Raw genomic sequence first — 19,667 nt, forward strand, 5'->3', positions numbered from 1 at the left:
AGCTTCTGTCCGGAGGTGAGATGGGAGGGCAGAGAGGGTTAGGAGCTGGTTGAATGGACATGGAGAATCAGAGATGGAAAGGAGGAGTGTGCTGCCACTGTATGGGGAAAGCAATTAGGGTCACATAACAATGTACGTATAAATTTTTGCATGGGAGACTAACTTGAAATTTAAACTTCATTTAAACTACAACAATAAACAAACAAAACCACACACACACACAAAAATGCATCAACACATTAGATATAACCAAAAGCATAAAAGCAATATTTATAATAGTACCAAAATGAAACGTCCCAACATCTTCACAGAACTGAATTGTTAAATTACAGTATATTCCATCCAGAAGACAATACACAGCAAATAAAGTGAATGAACAACCCATGGTATCCTCCCAATGTAAATTTGATTTAATGGAATTGGTATGAAAGGTACGAACAGTGTTTTCTATCTGTTCACAACATAAAAACCATAAAAATTCAAATGTGTTTTTAAAAAAACCTTTGCTGTTGAGTCGATTCTGACTCATATCAAGTCTATGGGACAGGGTAGAACTGCAATAGTGTTTCCAAGGCTGTGATCTTTACAGATGCAGACTGCCACATCTTTTTGCCATGTAGCACCTGGTGAGTTGGAACCACTGACATTTCAGTTAGCAGCTGAGAGCTTGTCCACGACTCCACCAGGGCCGTTTCAAATGCATACATTTGGGGATACACACATCAGTGAAAAAACATAAACAAAAGCAAAGAAATGATCCTCATAAATATCAAGATATTGGTTATATCAAGAGGGCAGAAGAGGATTGTGATTAAAAATCAACTCATTGGAAGCAGCCAAGAACGAAGGTATATCCACTACATAGATGTTCGTTTTATATTTCACTCAGCTATACATTTAGTATAAATTTTTCTGCAAGTATGTAAAAAACTCTAACCAAATTTAGAAATAGAAAGAAACATGCACAATCTGAAAATGGGCATATACAAAAAATGTACATCAAAGAACACAGTGAAAAGTTCACTTCCCAGAAAAGCAGGTGAAAAACAAGAATATCCATTATTCCATTCCTGGTCAACCATATCCTAGAGATTTTAACCAGTATAATCCCCTCAAACAAAAAAAAGGAAAGGGTTAAACATTTTAAAGGGAAAAAACCACACCCCATTCAATTTTATAGATTAAATAATTATGTATGCACAACCCCAAAAGAATATCATTATTATTACAAGACTGAGAAATTTCAGCCCTGGTGGTGAAATGGTTAAATGCTCAGCCGCTAACTAAAAGGTCAGTGGTTCAAATCCACCAGTGGCTCTTTGGCAGAAAAGACCTGGCAATCTGCTCCCGGAAAGATTACAGCCTAGGAAACCCTACGGGGCAGTTCTATTCTGTCATGTAAGGTCGCTATGAGTTGGAATTTACTTGACAGCACACAACATGTACACTATTACCAAGAAGCTGAAAAATTAACTTTAAATGGATAGCATATTTTAGTGAAAATAAAAAGGATCAAGGAGTGGCATTAAGTAAATGGAAGATCCTAATAAAAAATTAAAAACATTATTAAATGACATCCAAATTGACTGAAACAAATGAAAAGATGGAGCATGCGATTAGAACACTGTTCTACCCAAATATATCTTATTTCCAAAGGACTTCCAAAACACTCCAACCAATTTTATTTTTCTTAGAACGTCACAAAAATGCTTCAAAAATTTATACGGAGGATCAGAAAAACTAAGTCAAACAGAGTCACATGTCAATCCTGAAACCCTAAGCATCAAATGAAGAGATAAAGAACTCAGCCAAGCATTGAATGGAATAAGAAACTGACTGAAAACAGAGACTGAGGAGAGATATATGCAGAGATCCCGTATCAGCTACCGCAGCACAAATCCACCATCTTGGACTCCTATCGGAGATCAGCAAACATGGGCTATGAGAAAGAAGCTTCACGGAGCTTCCAGCAGGAGACAGAACAATCGGTAACCAGCAATATAGGCTTTCCCACCCTCAACCCTTCTTCACCCCCACTTAGCCTCCTCTGCTTCCTGCAACCACAGTATCTTGGCTGGGAAGCACCCCAGTGTCACTTGGATTCCACCCGCCCGCACTGACCGGCTCCCTGAGTGCCATTTGTTGGCTGCTGGTGTTGCCTTTTTTCCGCTTCTTTAGATTTCTTCCTTACCACTCACAACCTCTCCCTCCTTTCTCTCAAGTACCTGGCTCCGTGCACCAACTTTGCCTCTTCCTGAAAGGCTGCAAGACACTGCTTGACTGTGAAACTGCTTCCCGGCCCATGCTGACACGCTGGTAGGAACCCTGGGGCTTTTCGGTTTGTTTGCTCTTATTTGCTCTGTTTAGATTTCCTTGTTTTCTTTTTATTTTCTTGGCTTGGGAGCCCCTTCTAGCTGGGAAGTACCATGCGGCTTGGAACCTACTCCCTTACTCTGCGCACACGCACAGGGACATCCCTGGGGGCATTTCTTTTTTCTTGTTTTTTTTTTTTGGTTTTTTTGTTTGTTTCTTTCGTTTTCTTCTCTCTCTTATTCCATTTTTGTTTTCCTTCATTTCCAGTTTCTTGACTTATTCATTTTTTCTTTTTCTCATTTTCATTTTTCCTCATTTCTCAGTCTCTCATCTTTCCACTCCAATAGCAAACTCCCTTAGCACTCTTTTTTGTTTGTGTGTATGTTTTTGGCCCCTGTTCCTCTCTCCTCTCTCTCATCTTTCCCATATCCATCTTAGCTCCACACATCACAATCTACCCCCTCCTTCCTGCCTACCTGCACTGTGCACTGAACATCACACTCCCAAGCAGCACAGGCATGGCCTACTGGAACCTGCCTTGCACTGATGCCTGGTCCGCACTGTCAGCCCTGGTACGTGCCAGAAATAACCCATCCTAGCAACTCCCCTTCAGCTGGACCTGCCCTGCTGTACCATACCTGAGTGACTGACCCTGCCCATTGGAGAAGGAGGTGAAAAGTATTGTGCCAAATGAGGAGCAAACAAGGAACACACAGCCCGTCTGCTCAGACATAACCAAATAAAACAAAAAAGCAGGAAGAAACAAACAAATCTACAATCAATAAATGAGGAAAATAACCACTGAATGCCCCAAAGACAGCAGACAATATCAAAACATTTACAAAAACAGGACAGGATGGTTCCAGCAGGCATCCAAAATAAAACACCAGATGACCTTCCAGCAGAAGAAAAGGCATTAGACCTGATAGGGAAATCAAATCTCTAATATTCAGAATTATCCAATTCACTGGTCTTACCATGTTCTCCATCATTCTGAAGCAGCTGGCTTGACAGAATGATAGAATGGCCTTCTAAAGACACAATTATGGCACCAGTTAGGTGGCAATACCTTGCAGTGTTGGGGCAATGTTCTCCAGGAGGCTGTACGTGCTATAAACCAGCTTGCAACACATGGCGTTATTTCTTCCATAGCCAGGATTCGTGGATCCAGGAATCAAGGAGTGGAAATGGAGTGGCACCACACTATTACCCCTAGTGAACCACTCACAAAATTTTTTCCTTCCTGTCCCCGTGACCTTATGCTCTGCAGATCTAGAGGTCTTAGTTCCAAAGGGAAGAATGCTGTTACCTGGAGACACATCACTGATTCCACTGAACTGGAAGTTAAGAATGCCATTTTGGGCTCCTTATGTCTCTGGATCAACAGGCAAAGAAAGGAGTTACCAGGCTGGTGTGATTTATCCCGATTACCAAGAGGAAATCGGATTGATATTACATAATAGAGGCAACGAAGAGTATGTCTGGAATACAGGAAATCCCTGAGGGCATCTCTTAGTACTACCATGCCCTGTGATTAAAGACAATGGGAAACTACAGCAACCCAATTCTGACATGACTACTAATGGCCCAGATCCTTCTGGAATGAAAGTTTGGGTTACCCAAACGGGAAGAACCACGACTAGCTGAGGTGCCTGCTGAGGGAAAAGGGAATACGGAATGGGTGGTGGAAGAAGGTATTTCTAAATACAAGTTACGACCATGTGACCAGTTGCAGAAACAATGACTGTAATTGCCTTGTATGTGTGCATCAAATATTTTTGTTTTCTTCACATATAAAATGTATGTAAACAGGGCTGGTGCATATTCGGTTGTATGTATGTTAGATGCAAGTATGACTTTACAATTGTCCTTATTCAGAGATTATACATGGTTTAAGGAGATGTGTATAGGTGCCAAACTGACAAGGGGTGGACTGTGATCATTAAGGTTGTGTGTTAACTTGGTTGGGCCATGATTCTTAGTGAAATAATACAACCTTGATGCCCACCTTTCCTGATTTTAAACCATGCAGTGTCCCCTTATTGTGTTTGAACGACTGCCTCTTGGGCTATGTACAGGTTCTTCATGAGCAAAATTAAGTGTTCTGGAATTCCCATTCTTTGCAATGTCATCCAGGATTTTTTATAATCCACACAGTCGAATGCCTTTGCATAGTCAATAAAACACAGGTAAGTATCTTTCTGGTATTCTCTGCTTTCAGTCAACATGTCTGAAGTCAGCAATGATATACCTGGTTCCTTGTCCTCTTCTGAATTTGGCTTCAATTTCTGGTAGTTCCCTGCTGCAACTACTTTTGAATGATCTTCAGCAAAATTTTACTTGTGTGTGATATTAATGATATTGTTTGATAATTTCCACATTCTGTTGGATCACCTTTCTTTGGAATGGGCACAAATTTGGATCTCTTCCAGTCCAACGGCCAGGTAGCTGTCTTCCAAATTTCTTGGCATGGAAGAGTGAACACTTCCAGTGCTGTATCCATTTGTTGAAACGTCTCAATTGGCATTCGGTCAATTCCTGGAGCCTTGTTTTTCACCAGTGCCTTCAGTGCAGCTTGGAATCCTTCTCTTAGTGCCACTGGTTCTTGATCATATTCTATCTACCTCCTGAAATGGCTGAACGTCAACCAATACTTTTTGGTACAGTGACTCTATATTCCATCTTCTTTTGATGCTTCCTGTGTCGTTTGTTCATTTTCCCAGTAGAATTTTTCAATATTGCAACAAGAGGCTTGAATTTTTTCTTTAGTTCTTTCAGCTTGAGAAATGCCAAGTGTGTTCTTCCCTTTTGGTATTTTATCTCCAGGTCTTTGCACATTTCACTATAATACTTTACTTTGCCTTCTCAAGCCGCCCTTTGAAATCTTCTGTTCAGCTCTTTTACTTCCAGCATCACAGCAACACGTAAGCCACCACAATATGACAAACTGACAGATGCTGGGTCCAAAATGGCTAAAGAGTTAAAATATTAGGGGTTCTGGGATAATACGGTAAATTTAACAGTAGTCCTTCAGATCCTTCTCAAGATTTTAGTAGCTTCAGATTAATTTTTACATCATTTAAAACATGTATTCCTCTGTGTTTCAGACGTTTAAAATCCATTAAATTAAAAAATTATCAGCAGAAACATAACTGATCCCGAAATTTACTTCCAGTGGATACTGTGACCCTGAGAACTTAAATATACCCATCTGCAGTGTTTTAGACATAGCCAATATGGATCATTCCCATAAAGAAGTCTGGTAACCCCATCCACAGTTAGACAAGGACACTGACCAGACTCCGCTCTCTTTCTCCCTCCAGGAAGATATTGGGTAGCCCCTAACGGAAGGCACAGTGGCTATGTGGCACTAATCTCCAGCTGTGGCTGACTCCCACCCCCCACTGGCTGGGTACATGCACTCTATGCTTTTCTTGGATCCATTCCCACATTTCAAAGGTTATACTCACCCCTTACAATGAACCCATTTGGAGGAGGTGGTGGAGTAAACGATCTGTATTTTCTTGGTGGGATTACTTATCTGCTACTTTCACTTCCAGTCTGGCAATATTATTACAACCAAAATTGAGATGCTACAGAAGTTTGTGACCACTTCCCTAAATGATACTGAACATGGGCTTGCTGCTCTCAATGAAGCAACTGCTGTCTTGAGGAAGGCGGTGCTCCAGAACAGAATGGACATGATAATGGCAGCCCAAGGAGGCACCTGTGCTTTATTAAAAGTTGAATGTTGTGTACATATTCCTGATAATGCAGCCCTCGTAAACCACTCCATTGCTCACTTACAAACCCAACCAGATTGCATGGAACATATGGGGAAGGGCTTCTGGTGGACGGAGATCAAAGGGTGATTCTCTGGGTGAGGAACATGATGGAAAAAATTATTATTTGGGCTTTTTTGCATTGTAATAGGTGGAATCATTTTTTGAATTTGCCTGTCTTGCTGGTGTGGTGTATATTTGTATGTCTGCAATACTTTAATAAACCAGGGAAGGGAGCACTGCTCTCATTTCCCCCCTACCCTGCAGGCTCAGAGAAGCTCGAGGAAGAGGTGGGTGTGTGAGATTGTAAGAGCTAGGCAGGAAAGGGCGGATTGCAGGGTGTTAGACATATCCAATATGGATCCTCTCCATGAAGGACTCTGGGATTGAGCAAGGGTGGTTGACCAGACAGTAACCCTGTGAGTAGTTAGACAAGGACATTAACCAGACTCCCCTCCCCAGGGCCATTCCCCCACTCCAAGTTTACAGACTTCACTTTCCCCTCCCTTCCCCCTGTGGCACTCCTCCTGCGGTGCTGGTATCACATTCCTTTCCCCCTTTGTAATTGCCCACTCTTTGAGTAATAAGCGGTAGAACAAAGCCCCCAGTGCACTCCAATGTCATAACCTAAGTTAATGACCAGTGCTTTGCAGTTTCCCCCATGGGAATCTGAGCTGCCCTTCCGTAAGTTTCCGCTAATTAAAACCCTTTACTCCAATCAACCTGGCCTTCATGCCTATTTTTTGGGAACCTGAACCAAGCCTTTCCAAGAGTGTTTAGGGCCTGCTTTACCCACGTGACTCCAGGTTACACCTGTAGTGCTGCCCCAGCTGAAGGCCAAGCAGGACAAATCACCACCTCATATCCTGAGCTGCTTTAGTTGAAAAAAAAAAACAAAAACTTTTAGATTTTAATCCAAGACTGTGGGAAGCAGTCAGAAACTTTAGAAATGTCATACTAGCTCTAGGCACAGAGAGCCTGGGAAGACACGGACCTGGACTGGGTATCACGCTTCTCACACACCTGAAAGACTCAAGCAAAACTATTCCCCACTGGAAAAAACGATGGTTTTGGAGACTCCAGACATGATCCAGCTGGACTCACTCTCCTGCCTCATTCCCGTGCTGAGGTCATGACAGTGCTAAACCTCAGACAGGACCATAAAGAGCCAGGGTCCTTCCCCAAATAACTCTCTCCTCCCTTATTACTCCATCACACAGAGAGAATGGTGGACCTGCAGTGTTAGAACTGCACAGAACTGCCTGGGGGAAGTCAAGAACACTGTGTGCAGTGATGGAACATGATGGCTCTGGAGGGCCTGGGGCTTAGCCTCCTCAGCCAGAGCTGCTCCATCTTCATGTTCCACTCAGAACATTCTGTCATTGAACACAGAGCACTGAGGCCCAGGGTGATAGCTCTGAGAGTCACATATGAAAGGTAACCCCAGGCATCCAAGCCTTGAAAGACTACGTATGTATTGAGGAAGGGCCTAGTGAAGGTGGAGCAGGGCCTCAGGATGCCTCTTAGAATTTAGTCTCGGCCTCCTCTGCCACCTTTTATCTCACAGAAACACAGAACATGGTGCACACAGGTGGTCCCCCACCAAATCATATTTAGCCTCACCCCCTTATACTAAGAATTATCCATTTCTCTGTGGTACTCACCATGTCCTTGCTCCAGCTTCTGGAAGTTAAGTGAATGTCCTCTCAGAGCCCAAGAAGCCACTTAAGTGAGATGGATGGGAGTGGAAGCAGAGCCACCGGGCAGTCTGGAGGCAGATGAATAATGTTTGGTCCACACAGTCAGTCAGAGCAGCTGAAACCTTACTTGTGATAACAAGGATAAGTAAGACAGTCGCCCTAGGTAACCAACTGCTTAGACTGGACTAGTTCTCTCTGTGCCACCTGGGACCTGAAATGGAAGAAGATGGGGGGTGGGGGGGAGACAGTGTTGAGTAAGGAGGGAGTGACAGGTCCTTGGCCTTCAGTTCTTTCCCTGGGTAGGGCTTCTTCCCAGGCTCAAGGCCATGCTCCATCCTAAGGGCATTTGCATTCAATGCAGATCAGGCTCCAGCCTTCCAGAGCACACACCTGCATTCTTCACACAGCTACTCAAGCCTCTTCATTTGGCAACAACATCACAGATGGAGGAATTTACTCATTCCAGAGCATGAGAAACATCCAGGGCAAGGCTGGTAAACTTGAACCTGATTTTCTCCAGGCACTCAGGGGTTCATGGATGCGTTTGTTCACCTATGTAACTTTGCCCCTTGTAGATCAACACATACAGTTATTTGATATCAACGTGGGTGAATTTTCAGGAAGAACATATTTTTAAAGTTTGGTCAATGCACTCATCATGTTTCAATGATTTTTAACTATGTGCAATTAAATCTCTTCTACTGAGCTTTGCTTTTGTTTTTTAACCCTCATATATACCATTGCAATATGTGATCAGTATTTTTCCTGCTGATTTTGCAATTTCATTATTACCCTTGAGTTTTTTTTTTTTTTCCTTTCAGACCATACCACCACCAGTTCCCAAGCTTTCAAGAAATCTGGGAAGATTCCTAACACTTTCTCTTTCACAATTATAATAAATTGATTGACAAATAAATCAGACAATCATTAAGTTTTCTCTAAGGAGCCCTCTCCTGCTTTGGTTCCCATCCCCCCCTCCCACCCAGCTCCCCTATCCAGCGGACTCTCACTTTTATTTCTTGATCTCGGTGTAAATGTTCTTTCTCACATGACCGTTATATCAGTGTTTCCCCTTTAAGTATTATCTTTCCTTTTATTATTTTGTCTCACAGCACTAATTTTAATTCACAACTTTATTTCTATGCTTATTTTCAGCATAAACTGGGAGCTTGATACATAGACTCTCAAGCTACACCCTAGACCTGCTAAATAAAAATCTGCATTTTAATGCACCCTGGTTATCCACATCCACATTCAACTTTGAGAAGCATTCACTGCTGTATAGCCTGTAACTCAAGGAATGAGCATTCTATCAACTGAGATGCCCTTTGAACTATCTACATTTACAGTATATCATCCACTATCTTCCTGACCTATAAACAATCTCCATGTCTAGGCCACCTCACAGTCTTCCTTAACTTGTTCATAACAAGGTCCTGCTTGACATCATTCATTCATGGTTGTCATTTCCAAAATCTATTTGCAGTACAGGAACTGGAATGTTCTGTTTTAAATAGAAATACACTCACACCCATCCCTGCTTAATGCCCATCAGAGGCTGTCCCCTGACCTTCAAAAAGCCCAGAATAGTCAGCATGGTTCTGAACGACCTGCTGCCATTGCCTCCTCCAGTCTGGCTCACACAGCACCCCTCAACCTCCCACCCACACTTTGTTTTCTTTGCTCCAATCACCTCTTTTATCAAGCAATGGGTAATAATGCATTCTCTCTTTTATCAAGCAATGGATAACAATGCATTCTCTGCTGCTTCAGAGATTTACACGCTCACTTTTCCCAACTGAAATAGTCTTTCCATGCCCACCCACCCCACATGCTATCAACCCTGCTCATGTATATAGCTAACTATGTATATAGCACTTTATGAATCTTCACTGAAATGATTTTCCCCTTCAAGTCGTCTAACCTGATTCTCAGGTCAGGTCCTTTTATTACAGGTATCAGATGTCTCTGATTTTTCATTATTTATTTAAAACTGTCTCCCATGCTAGACTGTAAATCTATAGGCAGACGCTCTGTATTTTCTTTTCTTGTTCCTTCCCGCCTACGACACGGATAATTGGGGTCACACACAGAATAATCACAAACACAGATTACCACCCGTTGTAGATACTCTTGAGTGGCACTATCAGTGGAATTTTCTTTGAAGATAGTCATGTTTTGTCTCTGCATAGACCAATATGGAAGCAACTAGCCACACGTGGATAGTCAGCACTTAACACGTGACTAGTGCAACTAAGGAACGGAATATTTTATTTTACATTTAATTAATTTTAATTGCAATAGCCACATCTGGCTAGTGGACATCGCAGCTCTAGTGGACTCAACAGAACCCTAACTGATCAACACAGCAGAGAGGGTGTGAAGGCTGCCATCACCACAATGCAGAGCTTCACAGCTTTTTGTCTGCTGGAAACCTGTCACATAGGGAAAGAGAGTAGATAAAAGCAAAGGTAACATTCAATATAATTTGGTTATATTGACATGATTAAGATTAATGTCAACCTAATTTCTGAAAACTGCAATGATATTTAAATACAGAAATGAGTGGGAATAACAAAGGGGACAGAGGAGGACTCTCTGAGGTGACATTTGCAATTAGACCTGAATTAATAATGGGATGCCTATGGTAAAAAAGTTTTCCTCTAATCACAGGAAATACCTGGTGCAAAAGGATGAAAGGCAGGAAAAATCTTGACATCTTTGTACTTTTTAAAAAATGTGTCGAGAGCTTACTTAACATGAGGCAAGTGTTATAAATTTAAGTCAAAGAGCCATACATAAGCCTGAACATGTAGGCTCTTGTTGGCCAATGTAAAACGTGGATTTTATTCTATATGTGATTGATAGCTTACTTGGTATACATTTTTTTGAAATATGCCTCTTGCTGTCAGGTGGAGATTATACCTTCTTGTGACAAAAGAAAAAGTAGGAGAAAGTTCAGAATCTGTTTTCCTAAGGGACATCTCTCAGAGTAGCTTGGACTAGGGTTGCAGCCAAGAAGATGGTGGTTATATTTTGGTTCTAAACCAACAGGACTTGGTGCTTTCCTGAAGGTGGAAGGTGAGAGAAAAAGAGGATAGTGGTGGACTGAGTATATCTCCCAATCTAATGAATGGATGCTGGTACCATTTACTGATATGGGAAAGCCAGGTGAGAAGCAGATTTGCTGCGGTGAGACTAGAAAGCTGTTTTGGATATGTTAAGTTTCAGAGCCATATAGTCCTTCATGCCCGAGGTGGACTATGGGAAGGGTTTGGTCTCTGAGTCTACTGGTACTCAAGATTCCATACCTCAACCTGTAGGTTGCCTCCTCCTAGAAATGAAAAATCAAACTGTGACCTCTGAAACAGGGCCCATTCCCACTTCTGAAGCTTCAAGCTAGAGGAAAGAAAAAGCATAGTTCTGACATGTATTAGGCCTTTAGGAAATGTAAGCCAATACTGAGATGTTATCTGACGGGCAACTTTTAGATTCCGAACCAGGAAAGTTCAGCAGTTTTGAATGAAGGTTTGAATTTGATAGGAAGTTGATAGCCAGAGCAGCCAGCAGCTGCTCAGCCATTAGCAAGCAAGACCTCCTCCTGTCTGTTATCATCAAAACCTTAAGTGATAGACAGCGCTGTACATGACTCAATTAGCAGCTGCTCAGCCATTATCAAACAGAACCTGCCCCATCCTGTCCACTGTCCTCAAAGACCCTGAGTGCTTTGTGTGGCTCAGTTCCTGCCTTAAACCAGGCAAACCCTGTTTACTAGCCTCAAAAGTATCCCAAAGTAACCTAAGCATCATTAAGACCTAACTTAATGTTAAGATCTCCACTCAGGGTGGGACTTAACCATCATTTTCTGAACATATTAAAGAGGAAAAAAAGTAATTTGTCTTACTGCGCTTGCAAGACATGATAATCTATGTAGTCCATGATGTTTGTACTTCCTTGTGAAGGACGGTATAAAAGGTTCTTCCTCCCTTTGTTCGGGGAGCCAGATTTGAGGTATACACCTCCTTGCTCCTTGCCTGTGCACTTGCAATAGATGCTCTTCCTCCCTCCTCACCTCACTGTGTCTATTGTTGAGAAGCTGCACGGGGCAGGACCTGCTTCAGGTAACAAAGTGACTACATTACCAGTCATGACTCCAAGGGAACGCCAGTCTGAAAAGGGAGCACTTCTAGAATACTGATCTCTAAAAATGCAAAGAAAAAATAAATGCACCACATTTTTCCACAGATGTTCGATTTGAAGTCATGTTTAATGATCATTTTTCCTCTAAACTTTTAAAAAATTTTTGAAACATGCAATGTTTTCACAATTTAAAAAAGTGAACATTTATTTTCTCCGCATCGTTTTAAACAATGGAGTCTTAGATATGATGTCAAAAGCACGAGCAACAAAAGACAAAAGAGATAAATTGGACTTCCTCAAATTAAAAATTTTAGTCATCAGAAGATTTTATCAATAAAGTGAAGAGACAACCTACACGATAAGAGAAAATATTTAGAAATGATGTATCTGATAGGGTTTAGTAACCAGGAAATATAAAGAATTCTTACCACTCGACAACAAAAAGATAAACTATTTTAAAAATGGGCAAAATACTTAAATAGACATTTCACCAAAGAAAATATTCAAATGGGCAACAAACGCATGGAAAGATGCTCTATGCCATCAGTCATTAGGGAAATGTAAATCAAAACCACCATGAGATACCACCTACTAGGATGGCTACTATCAGAAAACCAAAAAACAACAAGAGTTGGGGAGAATGTGGAAAAATTGTTGGTGGGATTATAAAATGGTGCACCCTCTGTGGAAAACAGTCTGGCAGTTCTTCAAAAGTTAAACATACAACTATCATATGACCCATAAATTTCCATTTATAGCTACCATATGACCCATAAATTTCCATTTACAGCTACCATATGACCCATAAATTTCCACTCCTAGGTATACACCCAAAAGGCTTGAAAGCAGGGACACAGTTACTTTTACACCAATGTTCACTGCAGCACTATTCATAATAGCCAAAAAGTAGACACAACTCAACTGTTCATCAACAGATGCATGGATAAACAAAATGTAGTACATTCATACAATGGAGTATTATTCAGTAACAAAAAGAAATGAAGTTCTCATAAACGCTATGATGTGGATGAACCTTGAAAACACTATGCTAAGGGAAATAAATCAGATACAAAAGGAAAAATATTACACAATCCCATGGAAATGAAATATCTAGACTAGGCAAATGTATAAAGACCTAAGGGTTACCAGGGGCAGATGGGAGGGAGGAGGGGAGTTAACACTTAAGAGGCACCGAGTTTCTGCTAAGGGTGATGGAAAAACTGGAAGCTGATGGGGTGATGGTAGTAGACGTGATGGAAGTAATTCATACTACTGAATCTTCCATGTAAACAGTTGAAATAGCGAATGTTTTGTTATCTATTTTTACCACACACACACAAAAGATAACATGAAATGACCCCATTAAAACAAAAAAAGAAACTTAGTTTCTTGGTCTGAGTGTGTATCTAAAAGGAGAGAAATATAGATATTATGGGGATATAGGGAGGTAAGTGGATATTTCAAAGATTTCATGCCAACCTTGTTTTTGTCGTTGTGCGCGTAAAGTCGATTCCAACTCATGGCAAACTTTACTCCATGCTAACCTTGAGAGAGAAAATCACATTTGAGCAACTGCAGTGTAGAAAGAATAGACTTTTTAAGGTACTTGGATCTGGATCACCATGTTATTAATATGGGGGAAAAAAAACAGGACTACTTGCATAACAAAAATTCCAGTGAATTGTAAGTCTAAATAGTAAAAATAGAGATTCGCTAATGACACTGAAGTTAGCCAAGATTTTCAAATAGAACACTTAAATTTAGACACTTCAAATTTTTGAAATGATAGATGCAGCTGCTGCTTGACTCTTTAGTGTCTATGTATTTTTTCCTCTTTTGTTCTCTGTTCTCAACAAAATTATATCCTTTTGTTGCTCTTACATGCAATAGGTTTGATATACACATACTACCTTCATTTTACATTATTACATTTGGCTTAAAAAGTAACATTCTCTCTAGTCATATTACAGGTGTCACACACATTATTTACTCATCATTTTAAACTTTACTTCTGCATGTTCAAAATTACTTACTATAAATCTTGACTTCCTAACAGTTGCACATTTCAAGTTTATTTAAACAATAGTTCTTGGTAAAATAATCATTACAAAGGATAAAAGTACTTTTTGTAACACTGTAGCATGGCTGACCCTCTAGGATCTGTTTAAGGATTCTGATTAGTTTTATTACACATGCCTCCTACTTTGCCCTCATTCCTAATATTCGCTGTTCTAACATTGGGAATATGCATGGCTTTCGCTCCAAGAAGCTTTCAATCTACTAAAAAGCGTAGCTCTTTGGTAGCAAAAATTGTGGCTGAGTCACTAGCATCCAATCCCGCCCAGATCCTGCCTCAGCCAAGCCTTAGTATCTTGGACAAACACACTGAGTGCGTGATCTCAATAAATCCCTCATCGCCTATATTAAGCTTGTTCACCCACATCACATTTTACAGAACATATTACAGTTGATCATATGGTTTCTCACACAATCATGACAAAAATGTCTGCATTACAGTCAAAGAAATTCCTTAAAATGTGCCTCTTACTAAATATTCTCCTCCTGAAATTGGAAAAAACATGGTTTTAAATGCACGTACCAGTTCCAACTCATGGTTCTTAATTCTTCATCTACCTTAAACACCTATAACCATTAAAGTAGGGGGGATATATTACTCCCCATAAACTTACTTTTTGTCTGAGCAGCAATGCTTAACAAAGGTCCTGCTTTAATGAAGCACAGAAAACAAAGGGGAGCCTGGTGAGCGGCGGACTGGAGGAGGAAGGGAGCAAGGCATCTAGACTCAGGGTTAACTACCCTGGGATTCCGTGAGGCCCGTGATTCTGCATTTCTCACAAACTCCCAGAGGAGCTGACGCTGCAGGTCTGGGAACCACACTTTTGCTCAGCGAGGGTTTACACGACTTTACCTGTTAACGCGCCGAGAGACAAGGTGCAGCCCAGGCCGTGCACAACACAGCTGCAGTCCAGGAGGGCGCGGGCGAGGCGGCCCGAGTTCTCAGACCAGGCGGCGGCGGCGGCAGCGGCAGGCTCCGGACACAGCTGGCACTGGAAGTCGCGAGGCTCTGGAGCAGCCCAGGGAGGGCGGAGAGGCCAGCACTACGCAGGAGAGCGGGGACAGCGCCTTTAGACCCCGGGACAGGAGTATTGGACCACGAAGGACGCCGACAGGCAAAACGCCCACCTCACAGGGACTCGGTCAAACACGCTGCCAGCCGGAAGACACGCACTTCTGCTTCCGGTTTCTGGGCGCTGGGTGCTGAAAGGAACCCCTGGTGGCGTAGTGGTTAAGATCTACGGCTGCTAACCGTAAAGGTCGGCGGTTTGAGTCCACCAGGTGCTCCTTGGAAGCCGTATAGGGCAGTTCTACTCTGTCCTATAAGGTCGCTATGAGGCGGAATCGACTGGACAGCAACGGGTTTGGTTTTTTTCCCCCAGGTTCCGAAGGAGAGGGATTCCGTGCACAGACCCAGAGAGCTCCACCGAGTGACAGTGGGGTTCGATGGCTTCGCCTTGGTCTTGTGATCTGTCCACTGCTGTCTGTATTTCCTCTGTAGAGAAAAGCCTAGTTTTTCTGAAATGCGTATAGAAGCTGATAGGCAGATTTCAGTAGTAAAAGATTTCTAATACGCTTCGGGGAGCAGAGAAAGTTGGTATTTGCATATTTGGCCATTTGAAAAAAATTTTACCATGTTCTTTAGAGAAATAATTTGTTTACTCCTCATAAATATTTGCCCATCTTTAGAATCGTGGAAGTGTGAGGTGTTGGCCTCTGTTTCAAAGTTTGTCTTCTCTTGTATAGCGCGTGTCTTTACGCAGGAGCAGGGCAACGACTGTGCAAACGCAGTCAGATCTCTCCAAGAGCTGAGGAACTTGGGAGAGACGTTTTCCAGGGCAAGAGACAGGCAGATACCAGTCGTTGTGAGGAACAGTATGTAAACGGTGAAGTGCTTTTAAAAATGACAATTATAAACAGCTTTTGCTATTTTTTATCAGGCATAACCCATATAGTAAATTGCATAAAGTGAACTAATCTTAAATGTACAATGCGATGAATTTTTACATATGTATATACACTCATAAAACCACCTCTGAGATCCCCAATTGATAATATCACTTCCCCAAGTGATATTGTCCTTGGGAGTAACCAGTGTTCTCTTATCCCCAGAGACAGGTTTTGCATGTTCTTGGTCTTCATGTAATTGGAAGCATATTGCATGAACTCTGTGGTGTCTGACTTCATCTACTCAACAAGTGAGATTTTATCTATGTGGTTACATGTTATAGGTATTTGTTCTTGTTTGCCACTATGTAGTATTACATTGTATAAATATACCAATATTTTAAAAATTAATCACTTTTTAAGGTTTGTATTATAACCTTAACAATTATAACCTGTTATGCGCACACACACACGTATATATGACAGCTGAATGATTAATGAGCACTTGGAAATAACGTGTTTCTGCTGTTGTTGGGTGGAGTGTTCAATGAATGTCAATTAGGTCAACTTGGCTGATGGTAGTGTTCAGGTCTTCTATATGCTTGCTGAGTTCCACGTCCTTGTGATGTTTCTCCTATTTCATCTTTCAGCTCTGTTATTTTTCCTTCATATATGTTGAAGCTCTGCTGATAAGAGTATGCACATTTTGGATTATTATATATTCTAATTCAATTCATGCTTTTATCATTATGTTGTTGTTAGGTGCCGTCCAGTAGGTTCTGACTCATAGCAACCCTGTAAAGAAGAACATTGTTATGCTTGAGCTCATTGTTGCAGCCACTGTGTCAATGAGTCTCGTTGAGGGTCTTCCTTTTATTGGCTGACTTTCCACTTTACCAAGCATAAGGTCCTTTTCCAGAGACTGGTCCCTCCTGATAACATGTCCAAAGTACGTAAGATGAAGTCTCACCATCCTTGCTTCCAAGGAGCATTCTGGCTGTACTTCTTCCGAGACAGATATGTTCATTCTTCTGGCATTCCATGGTATATTTGATATAGTCAATGAAAAGGACCACAAAAAGACCGATATCCTAGGCATTAGAGAGCTGAAATGGACTGGTATTGGCCATTTTGAATTGGACAATCATATGGTCTACTATGTCTGGAATAACAAATTGAAGAGGAGTGGTGTCACATTCATTGGCAAAAAGAACATTTCAAGGTCTATCCTGAAGTACAGTGCTGTCAGCGATATGATAATATCCATATGCCTACAAGGAAGATCTGTTCATACAACTATTATTTAAACTCATGCACCAACAGCTAATGTCAAAGATGAGGACACTGAAGATTTTTACCAAATTCTGCAATCTGAAACTGATCAACTGTGCAGTCAAGATGCTTTGATAATTGCTGGTGACTGGAATGCAAAACTAGGAAACGAAGCATCAGAATTTGGAAAATATGACCTTGGTAATAGACATGACACTGGAGATGGCATGATAAAATTTTGCAAGACCAAAACTTATTTATTGCAAATACCTTTTTTCAACAACATAAATGGCGACTATACACATGGACCTCACTGGGGTGGAATACACAAGAATAATATTGACTACATCTGTGGAAAGAGATAATGGAGAAGCTGAATATCATCAGTCAGACAAAGGGCATGGTCTGACTGCGGAACAGATCATCAATTGCTTGTATGCAAGTTTAAGTTGAAGCTGAAGAAAATTAAAACAAGTCCACGAGACACAAAGTTAGACCCTGAGTATATCCCCCCTGAACTCAGAGACCATCTCAAAAATAGATCTGACCAATTGAACACTAATGACCAAAGACCAGATGAGTTGTGGAATGACATCAAGGACATCATACATAAAGCAAAAGGTCATTAAAAAGACAGGAAAGAAAGAAAATATCAAAATGGATGTCAAAAGAGACTATGAAACTTATTCTTGAACATCGAGTAGCTAAAGCAAATAGAAAAAATGGTAAAGTAAAAGAGCTAAACAGAAGATTTCAAAGGGCAGCTGGACGAGACAAAGTAAAATATTGTAATGAAATGTGCAAAGACCTGGAGTTAGAAAACCAAAAGAGAAGAACGCGCTCGGCATTTCTAAAGCTTAAAGAACTGAAGGAAAAGTTTGAGCCTCGACTAGCAATATTGAAGGGTTCTACAGGGAAAATACTGAATGACGCAGCAAACATCAAAATAAGGTAAAAGGAATACACACAGTCACTGTACCAAAAAGAATTGGTCGACGTTCAACCATTTCAGCAGGTACCATATGATCAAAAACTGATGGTACTGAAGGAAGATGTCCAAGCTGCACTGAAGGGAATGGTGAAAACAAGGCTCCAGGAACTGACGGAATACCAATTCAGCTGTTTTCAACAACCGGATGCAGCACCAGAAGTGCTCACTCCTCTATGTCAAGAAATTTAGAAGACAGTTTCCTGGCCAACTGACTAGAAGAGATCTGTATTTGTGCCCATTCCAACGAAAGGTGATCCAACAGAATTCAGAAATTATCAAAAAATATCATTAATAGACCACCAGGTCCTTCTTCCTAGTCTGTCTTTGTCTGGAAGCTGAGCTGAAACCTGTCCGCCATGGGTGACCTGGCTGGTATTTGAATACCAGTGGTATAGCTTCCAGTATCACAGCAACATGCAAACCCCCACAGTACGACAAACTGACAGACGCATGAAGGATTAATATCACATGCAAGTAAAATTTTGCTGAAGATCATTGAACAGCAGCTGCAACAGTACATTGACAAAGAACTGCCAGAAGTTCAAGCCAGATTTAGAAGAGGACATGGAATGAGGGCTATCATTGCTGATGTCAGATGGATCTTGGCTGAAAGCAGAGAATACCAGAGAGATGTTTACCTATGTTTTCTTGACTACGTAAAGGCATTCGACTGTTTTGATTACAACAAATTATGGATAACATTGCAAAGAATGGGAATTCCAGTACACTTAATTGTGCTAATGTGGAACCTGTATATAGACCAAGAGGCAGTTGTTTGGACAGAACAAGGGGATACTGTGTGGTTGAAAGACAGAAAAGGTATGCGTCAGGATTATATCCTTTCACCATAGCTATTCAACGTGTATGCTGAGCAAATAATCTGAATAGCTGGACTATATGAAGAAGAACATGGCATCAGGGTTGGAGGAAGATGCATTAACAACCTGCATTATGCAGATGACACAACTTTGCTTGCTGAAAATGAAAAGAACTTGAAGCACTTACTGATGAAGATCAAAGACTACAGCCTTCAATATGGATTATCTGTCAACATGAAGAAAACAAAAATCCTTACAACTGGACCAATAAGCAACATCATGATAAACATAGAAAATATTGAAGTTGTCAAGACCAGGTAGCCAGGAAATGCAAGCCACTCATGCATGTGAAAGCTGGACAACAAATAAGAGCAAAGAAGAACTGATGGCTTTTAATTATGGTGTTGGTGAAGAATATTGAATATACCATGGACTGCCTGAAGAACGAACAAATCTGTCTTAGAAGAAGTAAAGCCAGAATGCTCCTTAGAAGAAAGGATGGTGAGACTTTGTCTCACATAATTTGGACATGTTATCAGGAGGGACTAGTCCCTGGAGAAGGACATAATGCTTGGTAAAGTGGAAGGTCAGTGAAAAAGAGGAAGACCTTCAATGAGATGGATTGACACAGTGGCTGCAACAATGGACTGAAGCATAGCAAAGATTGTGAGGATGTCACAGGACCAGG

General features: G+C 41.2%; 1 protein-coding gene across 3 annotated transcripts in view; it reads right to left on the reverse strand.

Moving 5' to 3' along the window:
• LOC105756392 (zinc finger protein OZF-like) overlaps positions 1–14,948 on the reverse strand; it is a 33,154-nt gene extending 18,206 nt beyond the window's left edge. The window contains exons 1-4 of one of the 3 annotated variants that reach the window (XM_023733244.1): positions 14,865–14,948; positions 13,415–13,479; positions 8,186–11,996; positions 7,760–8,006 (exon numbers count right to left, since the gene is read on the reverse strand). In XM_023733244.1, the coding sequence (XP_023589012.1) occupies positions 7,760–7,762 (3 nt within the window). In that variant the 5' untranslated portion in view covers positions 7,763–8,006; positions 8,186–11,996; positions 13,415–13,479; positions 14,865–14,948. Of the gene's footprint in view, positions 1–7,759; positions 8,007–8,185; positions 11,997–13,414; positions 14,111–14,864 lie in introns of those variants that run through there. The other 2 variants (XM_023733245.1, XM_023733243.1) reach the window with 2 other exon arrangements.
• Positions 14,949–19,667: the final 4,719 nt, after the last annotated feature.

The sequence above is a fragment of the Trichechus manatus genome, unplaced genomic scaffold, assembly GCF_000243295.1.
Source record: "Trichechus manatus latirostris isolate Lorelei unplaced genomic scaffold, TriManLat1.0 scaffold00057, whole genome shotgun sequence".
Classification (NCBI taxonomy): Eukaryota; Metazoa; Chordata; class Mammalia; order Sirenia; family Trichechidae; genus Trichechus; species Trichechus manatus.